Here is a 25,333-nt window from a genome sequence, read left to right as displayed (position 1 = left end):
AATTATGGGGACAAGAAGACGTGGACCCCGGTGGGTGGAGAGAGGACCTGAGAGGACCTGGAGCCTCGACGTCATTAGCTTTCAAGATTTAAGGGGTCAAAAATTGAGGAGATCATATTAAATATGATACTGATATGATATGATATGATATTGCCCTGCACAGTTGACTCAATAGTATATATCCTACTCTCTGGACACAATTACTACAAAGACCTACCCAGTACGGAGTACTCCGTACACGAACGAACCTTTGGCCTGTGATTCCATTGATCCACTCTCGATCTGACCGCCGAGCCTTTCGGTACCTAGGTTGTAGGTATAACCCCAGATTATTGTTTTGACATTTCATCCTTTCGTTTCTTTTTGCAATTTTTTTCTCTTTTGAGATCACCTCCTTCAATTAGTGGAGCCGACTCCCATCCTCTCTTTCGCCTCCCAGCCACCCGCATCGCCTCCGATCACCCTCGGGAAACCCTATCGGGACCTAAAAACGAAGATCTCCAGAACAACCCACAACCCCTGGTTCGTGACTTGGGATTTACAGCTTGCTTTACATCGTACATCCTTCTATTCTCTCTCCCTTTACTGAACTTGTCTACTACATTCACCGGATTGGGAATTGCACTGCGTGCCCCTTTTGCGGAAACATTATCCACTGTTTAGAGGGAACACGCGATCTACTACTTCGTTATGGGGGATCGCGCCCAACGCCAGCCGTCTCCGCTGCGAGTTGCGGCCAATATTGCACCATGGCTTCTGGTATGGGCTTCTTGGACACTATGTGTCTGCGATTTTGGGGACATTGTTCGCTGATTTCTCTTTGTTTATCTGTAGTTGACTGCGGAGTCTACTGCGTTCGTGTTGGTAAGTCAACCCGTGCGACAAGGAAAATCCTTGCAATAGGAACCGAAGACTAATTTATGTTTTCTACAATATTCTAGTTAGCTCATTATTCTCGAGTAATGCCCCCCGCCGGTGGTAAACGCTACCTGACCTCTACGGCCGTGTTCCTAGTCGAAGTCGTCAAGCTGGCCATCTCCCTCACAATGGCGCTCTATGACGTCTCCAAAGCTGCACCACCTTCGATGCCCGCAACCTCCCTCTTCTTCTCCCTCACAAGCACCGTGTTCTCAGGCGACAGCTGGAAACTTGCTATTCCCGCCGGGCTCGACGTCTTGTCCAACTCCCTGCTGTTCATTGCACTCTCAAACCTACGAGCTGCGTCATTCCAGATTACATTCCAGTTGAAGTTCCTTACCACTGCGGTCTTTGGTCTGATGCTCATGAAACGGAGCATCCCTCCCCGCAAGTGGGGCTTGCTTTTGCTTCTCGTGGTGGGCGTGGCGTTGGTGCAAATCCCCGATGCAAGCCCCGAGCAGATGCTGCAGGATGATCATCCTGGTCATCATTTCCCTCGGTCCTTAGAGGAGTGGAAGGCTGTCAAGCAAGTTGCTGGATCTGGCAGCAGTTTACAAAAGCGGTCTGCAACATACGAGGGTATCGAAGAGGATATCCTAACGGCTGACCCTCACTTGAACCCCACAATCGGTCTCCTGGCGACCATCGGAGCTGCTTTCGCTTCTGGACTTGCGGGTATTTATTTTGAGAAAGTCCTGAAAGACAGCTCGAACCATATCTCGTTGTGGGTCCGCAATGTGCAATTAGCGATTTACTCTGTTTTCCCGGCTTTCTTCATTGGGATTGTCTTCCGGGAGGGCGAAAAAATCGCCGAAGATGGCTTCTTCCAGGGCTACAATTGGGCGGTGTGGTCTACCATCATCATCCAGGCCTTGGGTGGTATCTTTTCTGCATTTTATGTCAGCCATGCACAAAAGGACGCAAGGAGTTTAGCCACGACTGCCAACATCATTTTGAGCATTGTTGGAAGTATCTGGTTGTTTGACTTCGAGGTCAATGCAAGCGTATGTCCCTTGCCTCTTTAAACACTCCCCGGCTTCTTTTCTAGCTCCCCACCCTTGACATGAACATTACGAACAAGACTGACTGGGGCATTATAGTTCCTCCTGGGCTCGGCTGCAGTACTGGTAGCAACCCACTACTATGGGAACCCCACCCACAACCCTGTAATGAGTGCCTTGCGTCCACCTCCTATCCGTATTGACGCCTACGAAAAAGATCCTGCAGGCCCCGGGGCATCCCCTGTGGCGCCTCCCAATGACTTTTCTATCAAACTTCCAACCTCACCTTTTCTCTCTGACGGCATGTCGTCCTCCCGTCCCACCTCACCTGGCCACACTAGAGTAAGCGCTGGCCGAAATGCAAGCGTGGGCAGCTATTTTGATGAGAAATGATTGCTGTTGACTCATGATTGCTGTTCCATACGCATCCCTACCGGTCTATGTGATGAGATTCTTCTTTACGGGAAATGATATTGGATACTTGATAGATGCGGATGTAAGTGCTGCTTTTAAGAAAGTCGCCAGTCGCGAGCCTTTGTACTATTCTTGATGCTGTTCCTAATTTGGAGCCTACTACTCTTCGCTGCCGAATTTGCGCGTCATCTGACTGTCAGATGTTGGCTGGATTTTGGCTCATGTACGCATATATACGAAGCAATGAAATACTTTCATATACCCCACAATACTTCAAAATTCCTATAATTACTGATTTCTGAAATGATGCTGCTACATTTGAATCAGTTTCTACAAAGGCATGGTCCACGTGCCGTCACGTTATCGGGTTCGTGGACCTTGGAACCAGCTCTTAAGGCGCTTCTGCAACTCATTACTACAAATCTCAGCTTCAATACCTACCATTCACTAAAGTGTATCTCCAAATGCGTCGGAATCATCAGACTTCAAACTTTGAGTCCTTTCAATTGCCTCCCCAGAGGCCCACAACCGCTTGGTCCCCATCCAAGAGCAGCAGAACTGCTGTCACTGACCTAGCATCATCAGCTCGGGATGATGATGTTCAATTGGATGCCTTCGGTGAGTCTGGCAGCTTATCATCGTGGTGGATGCTGATTGAAGCCAGACCTGGAACTATTAGCCTCAGAGGACAGAGAGGATGCAATTCAAGATCGAGGATTTGGAGGTCCGAACTCCACGCCGCTTCAAGCGTCTCGTCAACCTGATCTACAGTCACCACAATTCTCTCGTTTCTTTCAGCGTGAGTTGCTTGTATACGAGTATTAGTGTTTCTGTCTTGTTGGTTGAAGGTTGACAATTAACAGCAAGCTCGAGCATCGCCTCTTCTCGATGGAATGGATCCAATTCGTCGGACCCTGTATTAGGGCCATCGTCAAGCCCGCTGGCTTTGTTCCAGAAGAGAAAAAATGGAAAACAGATCGGACAGCACAGACTAGAGGCGAATGATGAGACTAGTCAGTCGTCGCCTCGTGGATCGATCGCCCAAGCAAGCCCAGTGACTTTGAGTAGCAATAGACAACGTCAAAATGTATTCAGCAACATCCCACCGTCTGTACGTGGAGTCGTCCTCGTATCAGTGAATGTCATGCCAGAGAAGTACCGCTCGATGTTTCCCTTCCCGCTTTTTAATGCCATTCAATCTAAGTCCTTCCACTCCGTCTACAACAGCAATGACAATATCGTCCTGTCGGCACCAACCGGGAGCGGCAAGACAGTGGTGATGGAGTTGGCTATTTGTAGACTTCTCAACACCCTGAAAGATGAACGCTTCAAAGTCGTCTACCAAGCACCCACTAAGTCACTATGCAGCGAGCGCTTTCGAGACTGGCACACCAAGTTCTCCAGCTTGAATCTCAAGTGCGCAGAACTGACCGGAGACACAGATTACATGCAGCTACGCAATGTCCAGAGTAGCCAGATCATCATTACCACTCCCGAGAAATGGGATAGTATGACTCGGAAATGGAAAGATCATATGAAGTTGATGCAGCTCGTGAAGCTCTTTCTTATTGATGAGGTTCATATTCTCAAGGAGACGCGTGGTGCTACGCTTGAGGCAGTGGTTTCTCGGATGAAGAATATCGGATCGAATGTGCGATTTGTAGCGCTGAGTGCTACTGTTCCCAACTCCGAGGATATTGCTACGTGGCTTGGCAAGGATGCGACAAATCAGCATGTTCCTGCGCACCGGGAGCATTTCGGCGAGGAATTTCGTCCTGTCACGCTGAAAAGGTTTGTTTATGGGTATCCTTCTAGCTCGAATGACTTTGCATTTGATAAAGTCTGCGGTGCAAAGTATGTGGCATTTCTTTTCAAGTCTTCTTGGTGAAACTATGTTTTTATCTCGTCTTTCTCTTGAACTCATTGGTTTGGCATTCTAACTTGTGCTTGACAAGGTTACCCGAGGTGATCGGAATGCATTCATGCCAGAAGCCCATTATGATCTTCTGTTGCACCCGGAACTCATCGCTCGCGACGGCAAAAGAATTGGCTCGGCTTTTTACATTGACGAATCCACCCGCCCGGCTTTGGAAAGAGCCCAAGAAACGCCTCGAAGCTCATAACGAGGACCTCAAAAGTATGTGCTGGGCCCTACTTCAAATGCGTAGTGCTAACTTGGAATAGCAACACTCCCTGCTGGTGTAGCATTCCACCACGCTGGCTTGGGTCCTGCTGATCGCCACACTATTGAAACAGGCTTCAGAGAAGGGCATATAAATGTCATTTGCTGCACGTCTACACTTGCAGTGGGAGTCAATCTGCCTTGCCACCTCGTCATAATAAAAAATACTGTCAGTTGGCAAGATGGAGGCTGCAAGGAGTACTCAGATTTGGAGATGATGCAGATGCTCGGCCGCGCAGGCAGACCTCAATTCGACGATAATGCGATAGCAGTCATTCTCACCAGGAAGGAACGCGTAGCCCACTACGAGAAACTGGTTCAGGGCTCCGAGAGTCTGGAGAGCTGTCTACATCTGAACCTGATTGATCACCTCAACGCCGAAATTGGCTTGGGTAACATCTCAGATGTCGAATCAGCTGTTAAGTGGCTTGCTGGTACATTTTTGTTCGTGAGGCTTCGCCGAAATCCGACGCACTACAAGCTTAAAGAGGGTGCAAACCAAGAAGACGAGGACGAGTTGCTTCGCCAGATCTGTGAGAAGGATATCGATCTTCTTCGAAAATGCGATCTGGTAGAAGCCGAGAGACTTTGTTCAACCCAGTTTGGCGAGGCTATGGCTCGGTACTACATCCAATTTGAGACTATGAAAGTTCTTTTGTCACTGAAGCCCCAAGCATCCGTGTCTGATATTGTGAGTCCATGTTTCCTAGGTTGCTGAGAAGAACTTCAATTGACAGATAATTTCAGCTTAACGTGATCGCACAAGCTGAAGAATTTCGCGAGATCCGCCTCAAAGCCGGCGAGAAGTCACTCTACCGAGAGATCAACCGTGACCCAGGCATACGCTTTCCCATCAAAGTGGACTTGGCGCTCCCAGCCCACAAAATCTCACTACTCCTTCAATCCGAGCTAGGGGCAATTGAGTATCCCGACAACGAGCAACTCCAAAAGCTCAAATTTACATTCCAACAAGACAAAAGTCTGGTATTCGCACATGTGAACCGACTAATCCGATGCTTGATTGACTGCCAAATAGCCCGCAGTGACTCAATCGCTATCCGTAATGCCCTTGAACTCGCCCGGAGCTTCGGAGCAAAGGTCTGGGACCGCTCGCCTCTCCAAATGAAGCAGATCGAGCAAGTTGGTGTCGTTGCAGTTCGCAAGTTGGCTGCTGCTGGGATTACCAGTATCGAAGGGCTAGAATGTGCGGAGGCTCATCAGATTGAGATGATTCTTAGCAAGAATCCGCCTTTCGGGTCAAAGTTGCTCTCAAGACTGAAGGAGTTTCCGAAATTGAGGGTTGCTGTGAAGATCCTTGGAAAGGTTTGCAATCTTTCACGAAGATAACCGCCCTTTCACTGATAGGGGATACAGAATGTGAAGATTAACTGTGTTAACGTCCGATTCAAGGCTGAAGTTGCCTTCATGAATGACAAGACGCCGAAGTTCTTCCAACGTCGCCCTATTTACCTCTGTTGCTTGATAGAGAGGTCCGATGGACATCTGATTGATTTCAGACGCACAAGGTGGGATCTGTATCCATGACTCTTTCATTATAGGGCAAAACTGATTCTATTCCAGTGGGACCAAGCTTCAAGAGAAAATGGAAATTGAACTGACAGCAGACCTGACGAGCGCCGAGCATGTCATTGTATGCCATGTCATGTGCGATGAAATTGGTAAGTCCCTTGGACGCGAACAAAAGCGATAATTCCTTTTGCTTCTGTCTTTGTGCATCAGATACATTCATACTGACAGTTTTCCAGCGGGAACATGGCGACACGCCGAGCTCAGACCTAACTTGCCGTCTCACCTCTTTGCTGCTGTGCAAGATAGAAACACCGATGCCCAAAAGACTGAAATCTGGAGCCTACCACCTCGTCCCATTAAGGGGAATTCGAAACCCAAAGACACAGAGAATTCAAAGACCAGCACGCCTCGACCCCGCGGACGCGATGTGACTAGCATCAAGGCCAAATCTCGGCGGGATGTAGACGATTTTGATGGCGATGACCTGCAACTCGATGATTTTCTCGTTACGAATGAGCGCCATGACAAAGCAAATGAGCCTCAAAGGCCAAAATCTCAACAGTTTGATGATCTAGAGTGGTTTTCGATTGATGAGGATGAGTACGAGCCAGTCAGACTTGCGAATGGCAAATGGGCTTGCAACCACAAATGCAAAGACAAGACAAGGTTTGAAGTAACCATACCTTTCTTGATTGCCAAGCTAATAATCCCAGCTGCAAACATTTTTGCTGTCGTGAGGGTTTGGAAAAGCCCCCGAAGCCACCAAAGCAAACTATCCCCGCGACTCAAAAAGGAAGTGGTCTTAATCAGCTGACTATCTCCAACCATGTTTCAAAGGTGAAGTCGACGTCGCAAGCTGGAAAGAAGAATACAAGCCGAGAGAAGTCTGTCCTTTCAGAGAGGGACAAGAATATTTCTTCATATAAGAGAAAGCCAGAAAAGAGTCCGGCAAAACACCTATCCAGTGATTATGGCGATGAAAACTTCGATGACCTCCCATCTCCGTCACGTCTCCTTGGCAACAGAGGGTTGGGGCTTGCAACATCGGTTCCTCCAGTGGTGGATGATCAGCCGAAGAAAAACATCATAGGTGCTCCGGCCATCAAAAAGAAGCGTACTGATCCCAAGCAGTCTGGCTCACGGTCTGAGCTCCCTCAGAAAGACAAAACCAAGCCCTCAATTCCCCAGCCCCAGCGTGAGATAATTGAAATTCCGGACGATACACCGCCAGAAACCACAGAATTGCCAATGACAGTGAACAAAGTCCTTTCTGGTAAGGAGAGCCCACTGTCGCTCTCAACAGGACGAGACCAATCGCCCAGCCTGAAACGGAAGGCAAGTGAAGATGAGACTCAGAAGGAAAAGCAGAGAAAGCGGGTAAAACAAAGTTTTTTTGTTCCTGCTTCACAGTTTCAGGCTTCGACCTCTTTGATCGATGAAAAACTACCGATCTCTGAGCAGCCTGCGTCTTCTGTTTCTCCCGTCACCGGCGGTCGGATTGATTTGACTGCAGCATGGGAAGACGATGGCATTGATCTACTTGATGAGTTCAGAGATATCATTAAGTTTATTTAAGTGGCCCGATTATTGCTAGCCATGGGATCTATTTTGTTTTGCTTTCCCTTCATCTCTATGAGTTCTTTTGCGTCTGCCAGATTGCTGCGAACTGGTGAATGTTGCAATTTGTCTTACTCTTATATAGAATACTGGAGCCATCCTCTATTGACGTTAGAATTCTCAGCATCGAATAATGAAGTCATTGTCCGTGATCATACACAAAAACGTTCGGTTGTATGGATCATGCTTTGATTCTCTATGTCTCACCTCAAGTCTGACTCCCAAACACTGGATGAATCCGACCATTGTTGACTTGAGACATCTACCCCAAGTACATAAAGTTTCTTTTAACTTCAAGTTCTAATTCTTTGAGGTTTCTGGTCGTGTTCGCTGTCCAAAATGAGGACTATTGTCTTGCCATCACAGCTCAGTTTTCGTCTCGTTTCATTTTGATATTATACCCCATGTGCTTTGCCAGATTGACTATTGACTCAATCAGGGGTAGATGTCATGGAAGACATAGTATTGGATATTGTAGTACTACAGCAATCCAGATATAAAAGATTCCTTCCACGCCGGGATACTCTTAGATACACCCAGCATTCAGCAACAAGATATCACTACAACATTTGGTCCAACCTTTTGTGACAAATTCCAATTGCAAATAAACTTGACCCTCTTCCAAATCTTCAATCGTGAATCCCATCCGATCCCAAACGACAAGACGACAGCAGGACTGAACCGTCTAAACCGATCAAAATGACTCGCATGCAATACGCTTCTGTAAGTATCACCCAAAAAAGGCCCAGGAACGGTAGTTGATACTAACATATCCTCTGCAGCGGACGATGGAAGGTGTTGAGATGGCCGAGATAACCGCCAGGGACTTGGTATGTGTCGTACAGAAATTCCCCCGCTGATATTGATTCTAATTTTCGACAGAAACTAAGACTCCCTGGAGGAGACAGCTGCGACGCAGCCTCCTTCAATCCGACAGTCAAGATTGATCTCTCAGGCCGCAAGCTGACTGACGAGGGCTTTGATATTTTCATCGATGCCCTGCTTGAGACTCTCCAGAAAGAGAGAGACGACAAACACCCGGAAGGCTTTGTCCGGCTCTTCGAGCTCCAGCTGAGCGGCAATTGTCTAACCTACAAGTCGTTGCCGAAGTTGGGTAGGGCAATCAGACTCAGCACCGGTGATCTGAGCAACATTGATCTGTCTCAGAATTGTATCCAGGTCAGTACCGCCAGGCAAAAGGCGGCTTGGAAGTATTTCTTGGCATCCTTTGAGGAGTGCTACATGCTCAAGAGAGTCAACCTTTCTGAGAATCCTCTTGGTACCCCCGGCGTGGAGATTTTAGCTAGGGTATACATCCGCAGCAACCTTGGATTTCCGAATCAGGAAGCTCCTCTCCCCGACGAAGGAACTCAGTCCAGTGTTGTTGGCGAAGGCGAGGACTTGCCTTCTGATGACAACAGTCCTAACATTGATCATTTTACCTCTCTCTCAATCGAAGACAAAGCTCCAAGCTCCGCGCATCCCATGGATAAATATGTAACGCCTCAACCCGAGGGAGCGTCTGAGATTGCATCGGAGAGCAACCAAAGACACTTCCGCAAAACCCGTGGTCTGCGGTCAGTGCCAGAGCTGATTATGACCGGGATTCCGATGTCAGCCATTGGAGTAATCCACCTGTCGGGAATGTTAAAGATGCAGGAATCACGCGAATTCCTCTGCTATTATCTTCCAGAGACGGAGGTGGCTGCCTCTCAATCGGAAGCTGAGGAAAAGAATCCGAGCATCACTTGGCGACCAAATGAGCATTTACCTCAAAAGGTCAGTCAATTGCTGTACTGGGCAACCGAAATTTCGAAGCAAGCTCCGTCTTTCTATGGGCCCACCTTGTCTGTGGCTATTAGCAATTTGGAGACTCCCATTCCGATTGCCTCGCGCAAAGGTAAACCGTGGGAAGATACATCTTGTAGTAAATTTCACATTGTCGCTAAGCGGCTCTACGATCTCGCGACTGCGAGTGAGATCCGTGACTCGGAGATCTGGGGAATTGCCGTGAGGATGGGGAAGATGGTGGAAACCATCCTGTTCAATAAGAAATGCATCTATGTAAGTGAATTATGTTTTCGTGTTGTTTGAAGTGTGCTAATAAAAAAAGGCTCAACTTTTGTCAGGAAAGATGCTTCAATGCTTTGGACTTGAAAGGGACATGATAGATGCCATCAACCTTGGATTGTTTCATTCCCGTCAACGGTTGGATGGACAAGAGCTCCAGGAACCCGAGGAATCCTGGCTTGGATTATCGCTAGACACATGGGTGGATATCATGGGTATGTCCCTGGACAAAGGAAACTTCCTCACTACCGATCAGAAGAAGTGTATTCTTGAATACGTGGTGTCTATGGGTGGCATGTTCTTACCTGCGATAACACCAATGGACGAGTTATGGGAGTTTCTTCTCGAGGTCAATTGCATCATGTATCACGAGTCTTGATTTCTGATGAATGTCAGACTTGACTGTTGAGTTATCTTTAGATCCATCTCCTTTTGTTACAATTTTATGCTTTGACGTCGAACTGCGAAAGAAACCTATTTAGCTCTTGTGAATTCCTACGATGCTGTATAGTCGGATGCTCTTTGCAAATGGCCATGGTGATTAAGTATCCAAAGTATATTGACTATCATACTCTGACCATGTAACTCATATCCAATTGACTAGTCATATATCCTAGTAGCAATATCTGAAGGAAAAGGACTTATACTTGTTCAAACTTCCCCCTCTCCATGGGCCTCTTGCGCTGGATTGACCTGCCACAACTTTTGAATCTCCAGGGGACGAGAGTGATGTAGATTCCAGTAATTGAAACCAGTCATATAGAAAGACACTGCTACACCACAATAGCGCACATTCATCCATCCCAAATCATGCTTGGTACACGTTACAACCCTCCAGTGGCTCAGCTCCATTGCGTTCCCCCAACTCATCCTCATCCAGCACTTCCGATGACCATTGCTGATGTACTCCGGATATCGTCACAAATATAATCCCACGCGGTTTGAGTTATATAAATTGCATGACTATGAGAACTTCACGAGTGACAAGTGTGTGCGATATCTCTAGGATACAGCCTCGCCCTGCGCGGACTGGGTCAACAACCAGCGTCAAGGTCGGAGCGCGCAATGTCGGTTATGATCAGGCCAAGTAGACGCCAAAGGCAATTGTGCTGATGCCAAAATGATAGGTCTACATAGGTATGTCTATCGCTTGACTGATTCAACAATCGCTCACGTTTGGCGTGTCATTCTTTCTTTTGACTCCGGGAATGGCTTTGACGTCGGCGGTTTCGGGTCTCTCTCTCCCGCAGGTCGGAGTCATTGAAAGGAGGCATGGCTTGGTACATGCTTCGAGATTTTCTAGGGGAATGTGGAGTGCCCGTGACTGTATCATCAAAGGCGTGGGAAACAGGCAGCTCGACCTCAGGCTCAACTGTAACCCGGGCGCTATGATGAGAAGAGGCTGGGCTGTGATCGCGAGCTTCCCTCCAAAGCTCCGACCCACTGCTAATTGGCCTCGGCTCTTTGGAGGGGGTACGCAGGCTGTCGCGGGTGAAGCTTCGAGAACGAAGAGGAGAACCCTTTGGCTTTCGTCTTATCTGAGCTTCGGGGCCTGGGTACCGGGGGGAACTGGTTCTGATGACGAAAGTAGGGAGTTGTGAGTACATGTCATCCTCAGAAGTCAAATGCGAGGAAGCATCTGGATCTGTTGGATGTGCTACTACTTGAGACTGGTTGGAAAATCTCTTAACCAAGTCTCGCGCATCGTTGATGGTGCCCTTTTCAATTTCCTTGATAATGATAGTTATCACTCGGGTATTTCCCGCACTGTGTGTTTGTCCGTCAAGACGACCTTGCTCGTGAAGTACCTTCATCGAGTCGCTGAACTGTCTTTCTGTTCGGCGAGCTTGCTTTTTCAAAGCCGTTCTATTTTCTGCTTGTTAGTTTTCAATGAAGTCCAAAAACCCGGGCTACTAACATCTTCTCAAGAGCTTGAACTCTTCCTGCATGATCCGAACTTGGAACCCGGGAAAAGCTGGCAACAGCAGAGTCGAGTAATGAGAGTGTTGTCAACAGATTGAGGCTGGACTTCACGCTACCTAATGTAGCCATCGGAAATTGAAGGTCATCTTTCGTGAAATGCCATCGAATCTTTGCCTGTAATTTCGTAAAACCGGTACTTTTCCCCCGGTGTAATGGCCTGAGTTTGTGGGTAATCTCTCGGATCTGATCGTGGGCTAGTTTTGACTGATCACGAAGTCGTTGATCGAGCTTCTCCTCCCTAGCAATTCGCATAACTTTGTTCTGAACCGGCCTGATAACCTCCTCAAAAATACTGGCTAACAGTCGGCAATTTGAAATCTCGTGTTTGAGTAGCATGACCTCTTTTTTGGCCATGCGAATATCCCGAGAAAATCGACAAAGGCTCTTGCCGCAGGCCTCGAGCTCACTAAATAGGGAAAATGCAGCAAAAGCTACACCTATAGGCTCCATGACTGTCTAAAATCACGAAATATTCGCATCTTTGGGGTGGAAATGTCAAACATATATTCAGATATGCGGCTCATATACACTCTGGGGCAATTGTGGCTTATAACGTAGTGCAGCCTATCAGATCAAGCCACGACAATCGCCTAACTAGCCTAGTGCATAGCGATACTCGAGAATTGGCGCCTCGAGAGAAATTGAGAATTATGATAGGATATCCGTGCAAGCTCAGAAGCCAAACACGCAAGCAATCCATCCATATCACATTTACTAGGGTAGAAGATGCATTGGACGAATCACATCTTTCCTATTACCGCCATTGCCACCGAAAGGCCAAAAGCATTTATATTTGGAATCAGTTAGTCTGGAATATTGTATCATTCTAGCTAACTTGCCCGTCGAAGAAAGTCCCGGCTTTACTCCAAGATTGAAGGCGACCGAATTCAACGCCAAAGGTCTTAAGTGGCCACCTCGAGGACCAAAACTCTCCCTGTTTTGACTCCGACCCTCTTTAGAATAGCTATTTCCAGGGTCACATAAGATACTATGTCACTACTTTAGAAATGCCTTTTCTTGCTGGCCCATACTGATTCTGACCAATGCTTGTGCAAACAAATGTGAAAATCTTGCAGCAATGAAGGGGGTTTCTTTGTTTCATTTCCAGTAATGAAATGGCGGTATCCTAGAACTAGGAATTTTTCACTATAACGTAGGTTACCTGTTATAAAAGCAAAGGGGAAGAGACCTCGAATATGATTGTGGAGAGCTGCTGCTCACGTGCTACTGAGCGTGGTAAAGATCGTATCTTTGGCGTTTGCACATTTCAAGGAGACCCATAGTGTGCACCTCCCCGGTATTTGGTACGGGACGGGCCGAGCCCGCCCACCGATACCCCACATTTACTGCCGCTCTGCCGACCGCCTTGGGGGTATAAAGCGAGCCCGAAGCCCCCGGCCTCTCCTTCTCTTCTCTTCTCCCCAGCTCTCTTTGCCTTTTGGCTTTGATCAAGCGTAGTAACTGTTCTTGTTAGCTTAATCGCTAGCAGTCCTGCCACCACAGGACGTTTCGATTATCAATATTTGGACCTCGCAAGTGGCCTCTGTGCTTGCACATGTCTCTTGCACTGTGTCACTGGGCTCACACTACCCCCGGTCGACGCGACTCTTTTTTTTTCATCAATTATTCGGCTTGCCCGGGTGCTTGAAGAAGAAAACCTTAGCATCAACCAACAAGCTATTCCGCGGCAAGGTCTCCTGTCACTCCATAAAGGCTCATATTGCGCCCTGTGTCTCGAGGTCTCTGGAGATTCTTTCATTGAACAGAATCTGAGCCCTTTGGAGCATCATCTAACCCCCTCTCCACGTCCAACCCTCCGAGTCCTTCTTTCTCCAAAGGATCACCGCGACCGCCGTTGCTGCTGTCACCATAAACAACCTAACAGCGCACCCCTCATCAAAGCCAACCAGCTATGCTACCCGATTACGCAGTCTCCACACCCACAAGCAGCCATACCCACGTACCACTATCCTTGGAGGGCCACTCTCTCCTTCGACTTACTCTACGCCTTCAGCAATCCGCTACTCGATGAGATCAACGCCTCTCCTTCGACAAAGCTTTTCATTCTCCCCCCCTGCGATCAACTCCTCTCGTTTTGAATCTCACGTGGCGACTTGTCTTCGCCTTTCAGCAACTTCGCCGAACTGAGGTTCTGGAACCCGACTCAACCACACTAGTGAAAACAACTCCGCCTCCCTTCCCCCCCCCCCGCAATGAAGCATGCTCTTGTCACTCTCTACCCTCGTGAGAGCTTACAGGCCTTCTTGCTCGTGACGCGGCCAGCGAGTTTCCGAAACACGAGACCTCTCGAGGAGACTCGTATGCTTCATCATCTCTCTTTTTAGATTCGAGCTACAATTGACGCGCCTATTGAACCATATATAGATACTGTACCCAACGTCCATCTCGCTTATCAGGGCTTTCTAAAGACCTTCCCAATGCCAAATCACAACATTTGCTTCGACAAGTCCTATATCTCCGGTCCCCTTCATCATGGAGACGAACATTGAGAAGGAACCAGGTCTTGCACCATATACTACACTATGAGGGCCAGCAGCAATCCAGACAAACCGGATCCAATGATGGAGATCTTCCCGAGAGTGGCCTGGGTATGTGGTGTGACACCAAAGGATAGCAAAAGTAAGCACCGTCAGCTGTTGTGATTTGGATACCTGTATAAAGATGTCTCTACTTCAATCTGTGATATTCTAGTTGTATGATTCAAAAGCAGAAAGGCTGAACAGGTCCCCTGTGGTATATATTTTTCCTGCTCCTTTACGCCCTAAATGTGTCATTTCCACACGTAGCGCCATCTTTGTCTGCAAGCCAACTCTCAGACACAATAACCTGTTTGACAATAAAGAGCAATAGAGCTTCAACAACAGGGAATGCAGAGGTACTGTTTGCGGGCAACGAGTCAATATCCATGGGTCCAGGTTCGTGAAGTAGCATACTCTACGGTATGGAGCCTCGCGTTCTCAATCCTTAGCTCGATCCCCTCCCATTGCACCATGTACTCTTACGTTTCTCACATTATGGACTTCTCCTAACGTTATGTATTTGCAGTATGTCTCATAGGGAGGTATAATTATGAGGAAGGAAGACTTTGAGAAAGCTGGTCTATATGGGGACAATAGTTCGGCAATAATTAAAAGGTCTCACTGTCGAAATTTTTGTCAAAAGCCTACTTGCACCTCCCATGTCCGCCATCCCAATACCAATAAAAGCACGGACGTTTAATCTACGCCCCCAGACTAATATGACAACCTTTATTTGACGCAATCCGGATATAGATATGCGTATTGGATATACTCTATAGCTGTATCCCTATACATTGAATATCTTTCCAATGTCAATTGAATAATGATGAAGGACAAAGGAGGACCGAAATCTTCATCAACGTTTTGCTATGATGCCCTACGGAATTGGCGATTTGATATTCGGCCAAAATGATGTACTGATCCAAACCGCCTTCTGATCTAGTATACTGCATATTCAGCGTTTGAACGACCCCGACAATCAGCCTCTATGCGCCCACTGTACACCGCGTTTTCTCTGCGCTTTTGCCATCATCTCTGGACATATTTGTCCTTACGTACACGCTGTGCTGTCACAAATTACAATTTCATTTTGCTGCGGCCAATATAGCGTTGAGCAAGCTGGATATGTCTGTACAAAGCCACGCGATTTGCTTTCATGAATATCGGGGCATAATATAAAAGGCGGTATGTAGGATGCTCCAGTTTCGCCAATCTAGAAATCCTGATTGACCACTCTGTTTGTACGATATAGACGCCCATCAAAGATTGGGCCAAGCCCGAGCCAGAGCGCAAGCAGAAGTTGGGGATTAAAGAAGAAGTTCTGGGAGCCTGCTCTGCCCGGACCTCCCGCCGGGATGGATGGAGTTTGGGATTAATGAGGGCATACCTACCTAACTAGGCAGGGACGATACAAAATAGCCGGTATTACCCGGAACGGGCCGTCCCGCTTGCTATCCCCGGAGAAGCATTCATGGATTACTGCCATCCTAGCCCCGACCGCCTGGGGTGTATAAAGCGACGTCGCGACCCCGATTCTTTCTTCTTCTTCTTTTCTCCCCACCCCCCTCACTTCCGTCTAATCCCATAGTCTGACCGGTGGCGATTATTCTAGCTTCGATGGCGTCCTGGCAGACTGTGGAAAGGAAGACATTATTTGGACCTCGCAAGTGGTCTCTGTGCTTGCACATGCCTCTTGCACTGTGTCACTGGGCTCACACTACCCCCGGTTGATGCGACTCCTTTTTTCATCAATTATTCGGCTTGCCCGGGTGCTTGGAGAAGAAAGCTGTTGTTTAATAATACCTTGCTTGCATTGTTAGATTATCGTTGACTCTCATATCCGGGATGTTGTGTATAAGATTTATAGTTCGGATTATTGTTTTCCCGATTCAACACTTATATCCCGGGTTCTTGTTTATCCGACCACGTGGGTGCGACTCGGAGTATTATTTATCCGATAAGTACAATACCGTCTCCATTCCCTGAGAAGCTCCAGGGCTGTTTCCCTTCTTTCCTCACTTTCTCTTTGTTTTTGTTTTTGTTTTTGTTTTTTGTTTTTTGGCCTAGATTAAATGTAGTGTCTCTTCTTGTTAGTTTAATTGCTCGCCACCCTGTCCACACAGAACTCTCTTGTTGCTATGGAGTTCCTGTGTGTCAACACACCTTGTGCTGTCTCGTGCCTCTGGCTATGGGGCTATCTTCACCTGGTTACTGGCCAGATGATACAATCGACAGAATAGTCTTTGTAGTAATCCCCCAGCCTGTTACTAGATTACACATGGATTTTGTAGATTGGAATGTACCTACGCACAGATGTACAAAGTGGGTCGGGGATATTCCCTGGTCACAATCGTCATCCGTAAGGATCTCACGTGCCATCCCAACCGGTCATCTTCTATCGTTTCCATGGTCCATTTCCTTCTTCGAATCTTCTTTTGATTCTTCGCGTATTCTTCGTGTGTTCTTTGTTCTTTCTTGTACCAAACATGCTCCGAACCAAGCGCCAAAACACCCAGCCTTTAGAGGATTCCTCTGTGGCCCCCGAAACCTTCACCGACGGTCTCCCACTCCCAAAGTTGATCGCCTTTGACCTGGACTATACCTTATGGCCGTTCTGGGTCGATACACACGTCAGCGCCCCAGTCAAGGCACGCGACAATAACTCGCGTGCAGTCGACCGGTAAGACAATTCCCATGATTGATATTATTTGACCCTTTCGAAACTACTCCGATTCCTAACCCCGCATTCCTTATCTCAAATAGATGGGGTGAGTCCTTCGCGTTCTACCCGGCTGTCTCGTCCATAGTCTATGCCTGCAAGCATCGCTCGATCCCACTGGCCCTTGCATCCCGAACCCATGCCCCCGATCTGGCGCGCGACATGCTCAAATCCTTGCATATCATCCCCACTTTCTCCGATAATCCTGCCGCGAACGCTAAGACCATCCGCGCCCTCGATTACTTTGATTTCATCCAGATCTTCCCCGGGAATAAAACCTCTCATTTCTCGAAAATCCAGCAGACAAGCAGTATTGCTTATGAGGATATGCTGTTCTTCGATGACGAGGCGCGGAACCGGAACGTGGAGACGGAGTTGGGCGTCACATTTTGCTTGGTACGCGATGGGATGACTAGGGACGAGGTTGACCGGGGCGTTAGAGCTTGGAGAAAACGCAATGGTATCAAGCAAGAGACCGTGGAGGAATCATAAGGTCTTGTCTGGTGGACTTTTACGCTTCGCATTGGGGGATGTTGCGCTTTAGACTGGGTTTTGCATTTTAGATACCCCGGCTTGGAATATAAGAAGAATACGCTTTCCTATGGTATATCTCAGTTCTTCTATACGAAATGAGTATCTCGGCATCTCAACTTATGTTGTACAGGTGGATAGATCTATATCGAGCGTTTTATGGAGCTGACTAAGAATCGTACCCCAAAAAGCGGCGCTAGCTCCGCCATGCTATCATACAACACGAATCTCCCGAAGCACAACTCCTGCAACACAATCTACCAAAATGGCGACACTCAAGCCTCCAACAAATACCCACCGCTCCTCATCATCCTCTCACAGCTCCGGGCCACCAAAAGCGCCCCTGAAAGCGGACCCAACAGCCACAATCGCCGACAGCGTCGTCTTCCAAGGCCGATACGCCGTCACTATTGGTGCAGGGACAGTCATCCACCCGCGCGCGAAATTCTACGCATACGAAGGCCCAATTTTCGTCGAAGACGGCTGTATAATCTGCGAGAAAGCGGTAATCGGCGCACCGCCAGCCTCATCTCGCTCACCGTCGCCGTCCAGACCAGCAAGCACAACACCCACCGAGTCTGGGGCGTCGACGCCCGAGCTTAGGAAGGAGATATCGACGCGGATCTCATACTTTGTTACTGTTGGTCCGTTGGCAACGGTTGAACCCGGTGCTCATATCCATTCCTCTGCTACGATCGAGGCTCTGGCGACGATTCGCCGGGGCGCGGATATCGGTGCGCACTCGAAGGTGTGTTCCGGTTGTGAGATTGTAGCTGGTGGATCCGTCGCTGAGTGGGTTGTTGTCTATGGGCAGGGACCGGGGATGCGGAGGAAGAGAGCTCGTGGTGTGAAGGACTTGAGTCCGGCTGTTGTGGGTGCAGCGCAGGTTGCACAAACGCCTCTTCCTGGTCCTGCGCCGGCGGGCAAGGTCATTGAGGATGCGAGGTTGATGGTTTTGCAGAAGGAGAGGGAGGTACTTGGGAGAATGCTTGTTCCTACTGCTGGGGGAGAAAGAAGTGATTTCAAGGTGCTCTCTTCTCTTGTTTAACTTGCGTTCTTATGCGTCAAACGAAATTTGTTTTCTTGGATAGATTCGTGTCTTTAGCAGCTTATACCCCAATTTTTGTTTACGGTGGCCAGTGTTTTGTGGATATTTAGATGGATAATGCACGAGATACTTTGCAATTGAACTCTATCAATTGGAACAATTGCAAGTAGCAATAAAAACCCGTAGGAACGCCACACATTCAATAGATACAAGACAAAAGAAAAGGAACTGATTTGTAAATAGCAGGTCAGAACATGAAAAGCAATGCGTCATATGGCATACGCAGACGAAGAAACCTATTCATGAACGAATCCACACCGCATTTGTCAATGAAATCGAGAATACATCAATGGAATACAAAAGGATAATCGAGGATTGCTGGTTAAGCTCCGCCACGAGGCTGCGGGCCACCGCCGCCTCTCTGCCTCTTTCCACCGCTTCCACCCTCGGTGGTTGTGTCGGGACCATCTTCACGAGAGCGCTTGTTACCCCCGGGAATGAACTGGCGGGCCGAAGCATTCAGGTTCCCACGAGTGGCAGCGGGGTTCTGGGTTTGGGCAACGTTGCTTTGATTTTGGTTACCACCGCGACCCTGTCCACCACGACCACCGCGACCTCGCTGAAGTCCTGAGCCGCGCTGGTTTTGGCTCTGGCCGTGACCTTGACCCTGCTGCTGCTGCTGCTGCTGGTCATGTTGTTGATGGCCAAATTGCGGGCCACCGCCACGCCCACCACGTCCACCTCGTGCAATAGGAAGCCCAGATTGAAGAGCTCGCATCAGACCAGGTGGGTTTCCAGCGGGAGGTTTGCTGGGGAGAGAAGAGGCCTGCTGATTTTGATCGGGTTGCTGAACTTGCCCGAATGGATTGGCTGGTGCTGTAGGCTGTGCCTCGCCTTGCTGGGGGGCAGCAGGCTGGGAAGGCGCTGTGGCAAGAGTGGCTTGCTCCGTTGGTGCACTCGGGGCTGCGACGGCAGGGACAGTGGCAGGAGCAGAGACGGGCGCTGATGGGGCTGTAACTGGGGCTTGTGGCGCTGCTATAGTAGGAGCGGGACCAGCGGGTTGGACTGGAGCCGCTGGTACCGGGGGCTTAGCAGCCGGAACCGCGACTGGTGCAGGCCGGGCCGTCTTTGCGATTTCCCATACTTCAACGACGGGCTTTTGCGGGGTTTCCGTCGCAGCTTTAGATACCACATCAATCTTGGCATTCGCAGTGCGGAATCTGGTGTCGAGCATGCTGAGGCGAGCAGCTGTCTTCTTTTCGACAAGTTCAACCGCGGAGGTGACCTTCTCCTTGATTTCATTCTCATGGGCCTTGAGCAAGGCCTCCCTTTCCTCGGTCGACTTTTGTTTTAGCTCAGCCAATGCGGTTTCATTGGCACCGGAGGAAGTTTGCGCTTCTTGTTGCAACCTTTGCTGCTCGCGCGCCACTTGACTGCGAATATTATTTCGAACAATGGTGCGAATAGTCTCATGCTTCGCAACCAGCTCTCTTGCTTGGGCATCTGTCAACTCGGGAATGGTAAATCCGGCAAGCTCGAGCGTCTTTGAAGGCGTTGCAGGGGCTGCATCCGGGGCCGCACCAGGTGTTCCAGGAACGGATTGTTCACTGGCGGAAATCTTTTCAAGTTCTTGACGATGAGCAACTCTGACCTCGTTAAGCTTGGAGTTGTACATCTCTTTAAGGCGTTCGGCGCGTTCCTTGATCTTAGCATCATGTTCGCTGGCCTGTGTTGCCAGAAGATTATCTTTCTCGGCAAGGGCTGCCTCGAGCCGCTGGATCTTCTGCTCAAGGGCTTGAATCTTCTGAGCGTCGCCAGGACCAGGGACAGTCACGGTCGCAGTTGGGAATTGTGAAGCTGGAGTAGCGTTGACGGGGGCTTCTTCGCCTGCGGCCGCGGCTGCAGCTGGTACTGGAGCAGGAGCAGGAGCCACATTGGCTGGCGCTTCTGCCAACTTGGTCTTCAATGCCTCCAATTCGCTCTTTGTGGTCTGAAGCTCGGCTTGGATGACCTCCTTCTCCTGCAACGCCACATTGAGCTCATCTTGCTTGGCCTTGACACGAGCGCTAAGGTCCTTAGAGCGGGCCTTGAATTGCTCTGTGAGCTTAGATCGCAATTCCTGCGCACGTTCATCGGAATGCTGCTTGAGCTGCTCTGGGAACTGCGCGATTTGAGCCTGAAGTGCCTCCATCTGGGTCTGGAGAGCTTCGCGCTCGGATACTGCCTCGGCTTTTTCTTTCTCGAGGGTGGTGAGCTTCTCCTTCAGCTCCTGCATCTCAGTAGGATCCACACGATCGTACTTTTGCAGAATATTCTGGATACGTTGTTGGTATCGGTCGCGATCCGCCTGTAGAAGCTGCATTTCTCCATCCTTGGCTTCGCTCTGACTCTCCAACTCGTGGATTCTGGTCTTGAGGGGTTCGATCTCCTGGACCAGCTCATTCTCGCGGGCGATCTTTTGATCGCGCACGGCCTCTGTCTGTTTCAGTTGGTTTCTGAGAGTAGCGTTGCTTTCGCGGAAAACGTTGAGCTCATTGATAGTGTCCAACAGCTTGCTGTGGTTCAACGCGTTGTGGTCGCTGTCGGCCGCAGCACGACGCTGCTGCTCAAGCTTGAGACGGGTCTCATCGAGTTGAGACTGAGTGTAGTCGAGTTGCTGGTTGAGTCGCTTGCTTTCCTGGGTCGAAAGGTGGTATTGGACCTCGACGATCTCCTTCTCGCGGCGCAAGAACTTGATGACTTCCTGCAGACCCTCAAGGTTGGGTGCCGCCTGCTCTCCCTCTTGCTCGTCGTCCGAGACATTCATTCGGTCACGCTGCAAGGACGAGATCTGGCTAGTGATATTCTCGAGCTGGGTGTGAAGGACGGAGTTCTGGTGAAGGACCTCCTCCCGGCGCTTCTGCAGTTCAGAGAGCTCACCCTCGTAGGCGGCTCGTTGCTCCGCCCAGCTTTCCTCCTTTTGAGACAGATCCGTTTTGTAGCCTTCGGATTCGGTTCGCAATTGAGCGATGTCGAGCTTGAGTTGATTGCTCTCTGCACGAACAACCTGCAGATTTTTCGCTGCCTCAGCATGCTTAACAAGCTCGGTCTCGTAGTTCTGTTGGGCATGCTTGGCGATTTCAGCCTGCGCATTCAGATCCTCCTGGTGGTACTGGGCAGCGGTAACATGGCGTTCATTGTCAGCCTTGAGACGGGTAATTTCCGACTCGAAGTTTGCCTTCTGCTCTTCCAGACGGCGCATTGCCTCCGCTTGCTCTTCGCGGAGATTGGTCATCTCGGTGTTTGAGGCAGACAGTTCAGCCGAGATCTCTTCAATGCGAGTTTCGAGGTCCTGAATCTTGGTGTTCTTCTCCTCCACAAGGCGATCAGTCTCTTCGCGGTATTGCTCCTGTGTCTCGGTGGCGGACTCCAGGCGTTCCTCACTCGCTTGGCTGATGGCCTGGTAGTCTTCAGCCAATTGCTTGGCATGTTCTAATTCACCCTTTGCCAATTCGAGGTCTCGTTTCAATTCGGAAACTTCAATTGAAAGCTCCTGCTCGCGAGAGAGACCAGTTCCATCAGCAGACTCCTCTCCCTCAGTAGGTCCCTCGGTGGTACCAGCGGACACGCTTGGTCTCGAGTTCAACACCTGCAGACGCTCTTCGGCGCTCTTAAGCTCAACTGCAAGCTCATCCACGCGGGACTGCAAGTGATCCCGAGTGGTCTTAGCGGCAACTAGCTCCTCGCGGACTGCGCCCAAGCTTGTGACCAAATCATCGATTCGTTTTTGTGATGTCTCCTGCTCATACTCCCGGCGCATACTAGCCTTCTTGGATTCCTCCACTTCCTCATTGAGCTTACGCTTCGTCGACTGCAATTCGGTTTCAAGAGCCTCGACGCTGGCTTGGAGACGGCGTCGGCTCTCGGAGTCGGTGTGTTCACGCTCGTTGAGAATGGTTTGAAGGTTTGCGTTCAATGAGTCCAGACGACTGCGCTCATTCCGCAAATTCTCGGTATCATCAATGAGCCTTTTCTCAATGTTCTTCCAAAGATCCTTCTCAGCCTTCAGATTGGCGTTTTCTCTCTGAAGGCTCTCAGCAAGACCCTTAGCCTCTACGAGGTCTTCGGCAGCTTGCTGAGTGCGGAGATCCTGTCGGTTGGCATTTTCAAAGAGAGCAGAATAGCGCTTTTGGATCTCAGTATTCTCATTCTTGAGCATATTGAAGTTGCTCTGCAAAAGCTCCGCACGCTGGGTAGCGGCAGCAAGCTGGCTACTTGACCGACTGATATCAGACATAAGCTCACTGTTTTTACGCGACAGCTCATTGACCTGCTGGCGCAGGGCTTTGTGGTCTGTCGTCGTTTCTTCGCGGAAAGTGTCAAAATGGGCTTGGACCTTTCGGAGCAACTCAGCGTAGTCAGGTCCTGATGTTTCCATACCTCCTTGAGGAGCAGCACCCAGAGGCATGGATTGTGAGAAGACAGACTGGTCGTCAACGGTAGGTTTTCTGTGCATGAGCATACTGCGGAATGTGTCGCGCTCCTTGACGTAGCTCTGCATCTGGGCGCTGAGGTTCGCAATCTCATCACGGTTTGTCTGTGCCCGGATCCGCAATTCTTTCAACTCTTCGATGTCTGCTCGTCGCGCAGTTTCCTTGGCTTGCGCCTCTTCGCCTTCCTGTTTGTCACCAAGTTCCCTTAACATACGTCGGAGAGTATGATTCTGTTCCTGGAGTTCATGGAGATCCTTGAAAGTTGTGAGGTGCTTGCTGATAAAGCGGCCAGTTTCATTCAGATCCTTCGCTGACTCTTCAACTTCACCCCGAGCGATTCTCTCGAGTTCCTCGCGGTCGTAGTCTTCGCCATGTTTTGCGACAGCAACCTCCAGGACGAGAACCTTGACTTCCGCACTCAGATCGCGAAGTTGCTGGCGTAGAATATCGCCCTCGCGGGCTAATCCCTCAACTTGACCTTGCCATTTCCTGGCTTCCTTAAGGGCGGCATCCCGTTCTTTCCCGGCTGATTCGAGGAGAGTCGACATTTCCACAACAGCATGGTCGAGACGGGTTTGTTCTGCCCGTCCCTCCTCAATCTCGGGTCTGGTTGAATCAAGTTCTTGAACCATCTCGTCAACGGTATTGCGTAGTTCTTGGCAGGTTCTCTGCTCCGCTGCAAGAGCAGTTCGCATTCTGTCGTACTCAGCGTACATTTGAGTAACATTCATACCACCCTTACCACGGGATGCGCGGGGGGAGAAAGAGCCCGTAGGAGTGCTAGCACGGATGATGCTGGATCGTAAAGGTGTACTGGGTGCACCTCCATTGAGAGAGAGGGCCGGGCTTGCAGATCTTCCTCTGGCAGGCTCAGACTCAAGCTGGGCAACAAGCGCCTCGAGTTCGCCAATTCGGCGCTCCGCAGCTCCTTTGTCGTTAGACTCTGTCTCAAGCTCAACGCGAAGGCGTGAGATTTCCTGTGCTGCGTCATCCTTGGTCTTTTCGAGGGCGAGTTGGCATTCTTGGACACGTTCCTTGGCCGTCTGGGCAGCAGAGCCTTGCAGTTCAGCCAGTCGGTTGGAGCTGTCAAGTTCAATGCGGAAGGATTCAGTTGCCTGGATAGCTTCCTCTTTTAACTGATGAATAGTAGCCAGAGATGTTTCGTATCGCTGCTCTGTTTCGTCCAAGCGACTCTTGAGCGAGTTCTCACTTCGCCGAAGAGAGTCAATTGTTGAGTTCGCTTCTTCGTTGTCGCGCTGAAGCTCTGAGATCCGGGCACCCTTTTCTTTACGGAACTTGATGTATTCAGCAGACTTGGTCTTGAGTTCAGTCTCGAACCATTCATTGTTCTTTTTGGTGAGATCCAGTTCTTGTTGAAGGCTCTGTTCGCGGAAGCGGGCGCTTGCAGATGCCGCATTGGCATTCTGGAGACTTTGCTCCGCAGTGGAGAGTTCACGTCGTAATTCGATGGTTTTCTTGTGCTGGAGAGAGAGCTCCTCTGCCAATTTGTCGTAGGCCGCAGATTTCGATTCGAGCAAGCCCAATGTGTCCCTGTTAGATGCCTCTAAAGATGAGATACGCGCTTTCAAAGACGTTGTTTCAGATTCGTTGGATGTGGACGAGGATTTCAGTGTAGAGATCTCTGTCTCGAGTGAGGAACGGGTAGTTTCTATTAAATGTCAGAGAAAAGCTCGTCAGTGATAAAAGGACGGAGAGAGGTGTACCAGCTTCGTGCAGCTTTTTCCTCAGATCTTCGACCTCCGCGTGTCCCTTCTCAACGGTGGCTTTCAGAACCTTGACCTTCGACTCATTGCTGCGCACGGCATTCTCAAGCTCTACTTCTAAGCGAAGCTTGTCGGACTTGAGCTCGTCGGATTCGTGGGCCTTCTTATTGATTGATTCTAACAGTTGATTGACAAGCTCCACAGTTGGGGCCTGCTGCAAGGTCGTGAGTGTCGATTCGGGAAGCGCATAGTGGGAGGATAGGTATGGTAGTTGGATGGCAGTGTCGGCCATATTGTCAGCCAGCAACAGCACTGAGCTGCCGTGGTGAAGAAATGAGGAAATGTAAGCAAATGCGGCGCAAGCTAGAGCTGGGTCTTCGAGGACGGGCGCGCCGTGTACTGTTCAGAGACAACTACACACAGCGCTGGGCGAGGGACCTCAGGTCATGACGATCTGAATAAGAGATATGTGTGTCTTCTGAGGGGAGAAGACGGAGAATTGAACGAAATGGTAATTGGAAGAAATGGTGGTGAGGTGATTCCAAGGGCGTCCCAGATCCATTTCCGCGCTTTGGGGTTGCTGA

At 49.5% G+C, this 25,333-nt stretch overlaps 7 protein-coding genes across 7 annotated transcripts; 5 read left to right on the top strand and 2 right to left on the bottom strand.

The window, feature by feature from the left end:
• Nucleotides 1–690: 690 nt before the first annotated feature.
• N7500_002604 (putative UDP-galactose transporter) lies at nucleotides 691–2,312 on the top strand (the record flags this gene model as incomplete). The annotated part of the gene is made up of 4 exons (XM_056673750.1): nucleotides 691–759; nucleotides 835–864; nucleotides 942–1,922; nucleotides 2,019–2,312. The coding sequence occupies 4 exons, from the start codon at nucleotides 691–693 to the stop codon at nucleotides 2,310–2,312; spliced, it is 1,374 nt and encodes a 457-aa protein (XP_056534275.1).
• Nucleotides 2,313–2,797: 485 nt separating this feature from the next.
• N7500_002603 (uncharacterized protein) lies at nucleotides 2,798–7,620 on the top strand (the record flags this gene model as incomplete). Its single annotated transcript, XM_056673749.1, has 10 exons — nucleotides 2,798–2,951; nucleotides 2,998–3,132; nucleotides 3,197–4,187; nucleotides 4,289–4,470; nucleotides 4,518–5,206; nucleotides 5,263–5,838; nucleotides 5,890–6,041; nucleotides 6,097–6,194; nucleotides 6,282–6,711; nucleotides 6,759–7,620. 10 exons carry the CDS (start codon nucleotides 2,798–2,800, stop codon nucleotides 7,618–7,620), a joined length of 4,269 nt encoding a protein of 1,422 aa, XP_056534274.1.
• Nucleotides 7,621–8,361: 741 nt separating this feature from the next.
• On the top strand, nucleotides 8,362–10,111 carry N7500_002602 (uncharacterized protein; the record flags this gene model as incomplete). Its single annotated transcript, XM_056673748.1, has 4 exons — nucleotides 8,362–8,385; nucleotides 8,445–8,492; nucleotides 8,545–9,726; nucleotides 9,776–10,111. The coding sequence occupies 4 exons, from the start codon at nucleotides 8,362–8,364 to the stop codon at nucleotides 10,109–10,111; spliced, it is 1,590 nt and encodes a 529-aa protein (XP_056534273.1).
• An 805-nt stretch (nucleotides 10,112–10,916) lies between these two features.
• N7500_002601 (uncharacterized protein) lies at nucleotides 10,917–11,967 on the bottom strand (the record flags this gene model as incomplete). Its single annotated transcript, XM_056673747.1, has 2 exons — nucleotides 10,917–11,598; nucleotides 11,651–11,967. The coding sequence occupies 2 exons, from the start codon at nucleotides 11,965–11,967 to the stop codon at nucleotides 10,917–10,919; spliced, it is 999 nt and encodes a 332-aa protein (XP_056534272.1).
• A 4,774-nt stretch (nucleotides 11,968–16,741) lies between these two features.
• On the top strand, nucleotides 16,742–17,466 carry N7500_002600 (Mg-dependent acid phosphatase; the record flags this gene model as incomplete). Its single annotated transcript, XM_056673746.1, has 2 exons — nucleotides 16,742–16,935; nucleotides 17,019–17,466. The coding sequence occupies 2 exons, from the start codon at nucleotides 16,742–16,744 to the stop codon at nucleotides 17,464–17,466; spliced, it is 642 nt and encodes a 213-aa protein (XP_056534271.1).
• Nucleotides 17,467–17,770: 304 nt separating this feature from the next.
• Nucleotides 17,771–18,553, top strand: N7500_002599 (transferase hexapeptide domain protein; the record flags this gene model as incomplete). Its single annotated transcript, XM_056673745.1, has 1 exon — nucleotides 17,771–18,553. One exon carries the CDS (start codon nucleotides 17,771–17,773, stop codon nucleotides 18,551–18,553), a length of 783 nt encoding a protein of 260 aa, XP_056534270.1.
• Nucleotides 18,554–18,935: 382 nt separating this feature from the next.
• On the bottom strand, nucleotides 18,936–25,041 carry N7500_002598 (putative filament-forming protein (Tpr/p270); the record flags this gene model as incomplete). Its single annotated transcript, XM_056673744.1, has 2 exons — nucleotides 18,936–24,694; nucleotides 24,750–25,041. The coding sequence occupies 2 exons, from the start codon at nucleotides 25,039–25,041 to the stop codon at nucleotides 18,936–18,938; spliced, it is 6,051 nt and encodes a 2,016-aa protein (XP_056534269.1).
• Nucleotides 25,042–25,333: the final 292 nt, after the last annotated feature.

The sequence above is a fragment of the Penicillium coprophilum genome (genome assembly GCF_028826855.1).
Source record: "Penicillium coprophilum strain IBT 35676 chromosome Unknown utg000002l_segment0_segment1, whole genome shotgun sequence".
NCBI lineage: Eukaryota > Fungi > Ascomycota > Eurotiomycetes > Eurotiales > Aspergillaceae > Penicillium > Penicillium coprophilum.
The sequence above is the reverse complement of the archived record's forward strand: the minus strand, read 5'-3'. Positions and strand labels throughout refer to the sequence as shown.